Source organism: Myripristis murdjan, chromosome 8 (assembly GCF_902150065.1).
Source record: "Myripristis murdjan chromosome 8, fMyrMur1.1, whole genome shotgun sequence".
Taxonomy (NCBI): domain Eukaryota; kingdom Metazoa; phylum Chordata; class Actinopteri; order Holocentriformes; family Holocentridae; genus Myripristis; species Myripristis murdjan.
In genome coordinates this window covers 15,096,987-15,102,263 of record NC_043987.1, presented here as the reverse complement: position 1 = coordinate 15,102,263, position 5,277 = coordinate 15,096,987, and the positions used below count along the sequence as shown (strand labels likewise).

Below are 5,277 nucleotides of genomic sequence, written 5' to 3'. Positions count from 1 at the left end.
CACCTGGGCCTGTTCAAAGCTTGAGGGAGTAAGAGCAGCCAAAGAGCAGACAGACAGCAGCAAAGTTTCCTCCTCATCACTCAAACTGCTTAGAGAGGCAGACAAACACAACCCTTGTGTATCCATAAGGGTTGAGACTGCTTATATTATGACTGACTTAGACCAGTTATCACCAAAAACTTTATCTGAGACTCTACAGCTACTGCTGCTTTTTCTCCTCTCTGCTCTCCTGAAGAACTCTGTTTCCTGCAGGTAACACAGTGAGTTGGCGTATGATGGAGACAAAGTAAGCCTCCCTAAATCCAACCAACAAATCATTTGTATTTTAACAGCACCTCAGAGCCTCATCAGCAGGTCTGCAATATATGGTAGTTCACATGTTAGAGGGTTAGAAGAAGCCATCCGCAGGCTCCTTGCACCACAAAGAGAAAGCAACACCAATGGATCTTTAAACTTGGACACATTTGTCCAAACTTATCACTTAAGTGCAGCCTGTGATTTATGCACAGCTGAATGATTTCACTACCTGATCTTTTTTATGTGACACAACACTGTGTAAATACAAATGCACACCTTTGTGTTCTTAGATTCCTCAGAGACATGGAAAACCATTGCCACCCATTGCAAAAGGTGCTATATAAGAGGAGCTTGCCCATGCCAGACAATACACTCCAGGTACGGGGCTATGACTTCAACAATGGGGTGGATCACCGAGCCCTGCTACAGTCCTACACCAGCATGGGCTTCCAGGCTACCAACGTGGGTTTGGCTATCGAGCAGATCAACTGCATGGTGAGATGGATGGCGAACGGGGAAAGTTGGGGGACACACCATGTTTCAAGTTTGTTTTCCCTGCAGATGCTGCAGACAGCTTGGGGTCACATTTCATCTAGCAGGCACAGTAGGCCGAATGACTCTGCTATTGAATCATATTTCAGTGCATGAATTTGTCATGACAATTTGGCCATATTCTGTAGATAAAGGTTGCCCGGCTTTCAATATCTCTACCAGTGAGTTGGTCAGTCTGGTCTTGTAACATCTTTCTGTACCTTTCCTCCACTTGCACAGATAGAGAAGCGTCTGGAGCCAGTGAGTGACAGTGATCAGGAAGCACCTTCCACCTGCCCCTGCCGCAAAGGCTGCACCATCTACCTGGGTTACACCTCCAACATGATCAGCTGTGGAGTCAGGGAGAGTATCCGCTACCTAGCAGAGCACAGCATGGTATATATCTCAGCCCTCTTTGTGTAGAGGAGGAATAGATTCCAGTTGGAAAATACACTGAAACGATCTGTGATAACTGGAGACTGGTTATATTTCAAAGGCAGCATCGCTCCTGGATTAACTTTAGATTTGAAAATGTGAAGTTTTAAAGTGATGTGGAAGTTTAGTAAAACATTTGGCTGTATATGTTCTTGAGCTGAGTGTTAGGGTTAGGGTTAGCGTCACAGATCTTCTGTTGTCTCACCTCCTCATTCATGTGTGTCAGGCTCACAAAACGACTCTTGAAAACATAGTTTCAAGTAAAATATGAACAAGTTACAAACATGACTCAATCAAGCCATTGTCAATTTTTTATTAAATGCTGACTGCTGAATTTTCATAATAGAGCTGTTTGAATGAGAAAGTAGATCCCATGATCCAGAACAATCCTGTCTAGATGGTAACCCTATATTCAGAAAAACTCTTGCAGATGTTGGTTTAGGGTTAAGGTTACGGTTAGATTTGCTTACCATGATATCATAACATTTTGCATATGTTTAGCTCCGAGGTGTGTGGTCATAAATATCGTTTTACTCTGCATAAAAGTCCATTCCATTCTCTAATATCATCGCAATCTCTTTCCTTTCCCTGTGAAGGTGGATGTACTGGTGACCACGGCAGGAGGTATAGAGGAGGATTTTATCAAGTGTTTAGCACCTGTCTACATGGGAGACTTTGCCCTGCCTGGCAAAGACCTGTTTGAAAAGGGCCACAACAGGTCAGGCCTCCACATTAACACTGATCAGCATATTAGTCCCTTCAGATCTGGGGATCTGGGGGACCATCAGCATCACATCACATTTTTTTAAACAGCATTCCCTTGTCTTGTGTATCATCCTGGGTGTAGGATAGGGAACCTTCTGATGCCCAATGACAACTACATTTTGTTTGAGGAGTGGGTGTTGCCCATCTTTAAGCAGATGCTGGTGGAGCAGGAGACTGAGGTCAGTCAATCTGGAATACCTGTCTATCTATACTCAAGTCTTGTGTAAACCAGACAGCTTTAGAGTTGCTGTAAGATTTATTTTTTCACTTTGATGGAGCTAGGCTAATGACTCCCATACATTTCAAGTATTTACGCTAAGCTAACAAGAAGCCCGAAGAAGCGACATGGCACCCTCTCCACCCTGTGGGCCCACCACCTGCAGGGAGAACCGCTGGGGTCGGGTGCGCTGCTCGTTAGGTGGCAGTGGAGGTGGCAGAAGCTGGCTCTGGGGACGTGGAACATCACTTCTCTGGTGGTCGTTTGTTATTGGACTTCTGTGCTAGTCATGGATTGTCCATAATGAACACCGTGTTCGAACATAGGGATGCTCATAAGCGTATGTGGTACCAGAGCACCCTTGGCCAAAGGTCTATGATCGATTTTGTAATCCTATCATCTGACCTGTGGCCATATTTTCTGGACACTTGGGTGAGGAGAGGGGCAGAGCTGTCAACTGATCACCATCTGGTGGTGAGTTGGGTTCGATGGCAGGGGAAGCCTTTGGACAGACCTGGTAAGCCCAAGCGTATAGTGAGGGTGAATTGGGAACGTCTGGAGGAGGCCTCGGTCAGAGAAACCTTCAACTGCCACCTCCGGTGGGGCTTTTCCCACATCCCTGTGGAGGCTGGGGACATTGAACCAGAGTGGGCAATGTTCAAAGCTTCCATTGCTGAAGCTGCAGTTGTGAGCTGTGGTCTGAAGGTCTTGGGTGCCTCAAGGGGTGGTAACCCTCGAACATTGTGGTGGACACCGATGGTCAGGGAAGCCGTCCGACTAAAGAAGGAGGCCTTCCGGGATATGTTGTCCCGAGGGACTCCCAAGGCAGTTGCAAGGTACCGACAGGCCAAAAGGGCAGCAGCCGCAGCGGTGGGGAGGCAAAGCAGCGGATGTGGGAGAGGTTCGGAGAATATATGGAGAAGGACTTTCGGTCGGCACTAAGGTGCTTCTGGAAAACCATCCGGCACCTCAGGAGGGGCAAGCGGGGGACCATCCAGGCTGTATACAGCAGGGATGGGACGCAGTTGACCTCAACTGAGGATGTTGTTGGGCGGTGGAAGGAGCACTTTGAGGAACTCCTCAACCCAACTAACCCACCCTCTAGGGTAGAGGCAGAGCTGGAGGATGACGGAGGATTGGCGTCAATCGCTAGGGAGGAAGTCACTGAGGTAGTTAAACAACTCCACAGTGGCAAGGCCCCGGGGATTGATGAGATCCGTCCAGAAATGCTGAAGGCTCTGGGTGTTGAGGGGCTGTCGTAGATGACATGCCTCTTCAACATTGTGTGGAAGGCTGGGGTAGTGCCGAAGGAGTTGTGGACCGGGGTGGTGGTTCCCCTGTTTAAAAAAGGGGACCAGAGGGTGTGTGCCAATTATAGAGGCATCACACTCCTCAGCCTCCCTGGGAAAGTTTACTCTAAGGTGCTGGAGAGGAGGGTTCGACCGATAGTCGAACCTCACATTGAAGAGGAGCAATGCGGTTTTCGTCTGGGTCGTGGAACAACAGACCATCTCTTTTCTCTCGCAGGTATCCTGGAAGGGGCCTGGGAGTATGCTCATCTGGTCTATATGTGTTTTGTGGATCTGGAGAAGGCATATGACCGTGTTCCCCGGGTTATTCTGTGGGAGGTGCTGCGGGAGTATGGGGTGAGGGGGGCACTTCTTAGGGCCATCCAATCCCTGTACGCTCAAAGCGAGAGCTGTGTCCGGATTCTCGGCTGTAAGTCGGACCTGTTTCCTGTTGGTGTTGGCTTCCATCAGGGCTCCGCTTTGTCACCAATCCTGTTCGTGAATTTCATGGACAGGATATCGAGGCGTAGTCATGGAGGAGAGGGGTTGCAGTTTGGTGGGCTGAGGATCGTGTCGCTGCTTTTTGCAGATGATATGGTCTTAATGGCATCATCGGTCTGTGACCTTCAGCACTTACAGGACCGGTTCGCAGGCAAGTGTGAAGTGGCTGGGATGAGAATCAGCACCTCTAAATCTGAGGCCATGGTTCTCAGCAGAAAACTGGTGGAATGCCCACTGCAGGTCGGGAATGAGTTCTTACCCCAAGTGAAGGAGTTTAAATATGCGGATGATTCTGTCATTATCAGCCTACTGCAGGAACATGAAACTAGCCATGGTCCAGTATTAGAGAATTTTTTGCACTGGTGTGAGCAGTCCTATCTCCAAATTAACATAACAAAAACTAATGATGTGGTGATTGACTTTAGGAGGAACATCCACATGCATGAAGACACTCTTATTAAGGTCAGACTATCGAGGTGGTGCAGTCTTATAAATATTTGGGGACAGTCATTGATGACAAATTGAACTTTGAAGCCAATTGTGAAGCTGTGTGCAAGAAGGGTCAACAGCGTTTGCACTGTTTAAGGAATCTCTCACGCTTTCATATTGACCAAACCATGTTTTACCGTGCGTTTATTGAATCGGTTTTATCTTTTTCTTTGGTGTCATGGTTTGGTATTGCATTCACAACATTCGCATTGTTGTGACGAAAGGAGAGCGGAGCCAGAAGGCAAAGCTCTTGATCTACTGGTCAATCTTCATTCCTACCCTCTCCTGTGGTCATGAGTGATTGGTCATGACCGAAAGAACAAGGTCGCGGATACAAGCGGCCGAAATGGGTTTTCTCAGGAGGGTGGCTGGCCTCTCCCTTAGGGATAGGGTGAGAAGTTCAGTCATCCGTGAGAGACTCGGAGTATAGCCGCTGCTCCTTTGTGTGGAAAGGAGCCAGTTGAAGTGGTTCGGGCATTTGGTAAGGATGCCATCAGGGTGCCTCCTAAAGGAGGTTTTCCTGACACGTCCAGCTGGGAGGAGGCCACGGGGCAGGCCTAGGACCAGGTGGAGAGATTATATCTCCATACTGGCCTGGGAGCGCCTCGGTATCCCCCAGTCAGAGCTGGTTGATGTTGCTACGGAAAGGGAAGTTTGGGGTCCCCTGCTGAAACTGCTTCGTCTGCGACCCGATTTCGGATAAGCGGTTGAGGATGAGGATGAGGATAACAAGAAATGCTATCTATAGGAACT

At 48.3% G+C, this 5,277-nt stretch overlaps 1 protein-coding gene across 1 annotated transcript in view; it reads left to right on the top strand.

Annotated features, from left to right (window-relative positions):
* Nucleotides 1–275: 275 nt before the first annotated feature.
* The window catches only part of LOC115363116 (deoxyhypusine synthase-like), a 7,810-nt gene continuing 2,808 nt past the window's right edge, over nucleotides 276–5,277 (top strand). Inside the window, exons 1-5 of the mRNA XM_030057200.1 lie at nucleotides 276–286; nucleotides 588–792; nucleotides 1,069–1,224; nucleotides 1,860–1,981; nucleotides 2,111–2,207. Coding sequence (XP_029913060.1) covers nucleotides 276–286; nucleotides 588–792; nucleotides 1,069–1,224; nucleotides 1,860–1,981; nucleotides 2,111–2,207 — 591 coding nt within the window. The remainder of the gene's footprint in view (nucleotides 287–587; nucleotides 793–1,068; nucleotides 1,225–1,859; nucleotides 1,982–2,110; nucleotides 2,208–5,277) is intronic.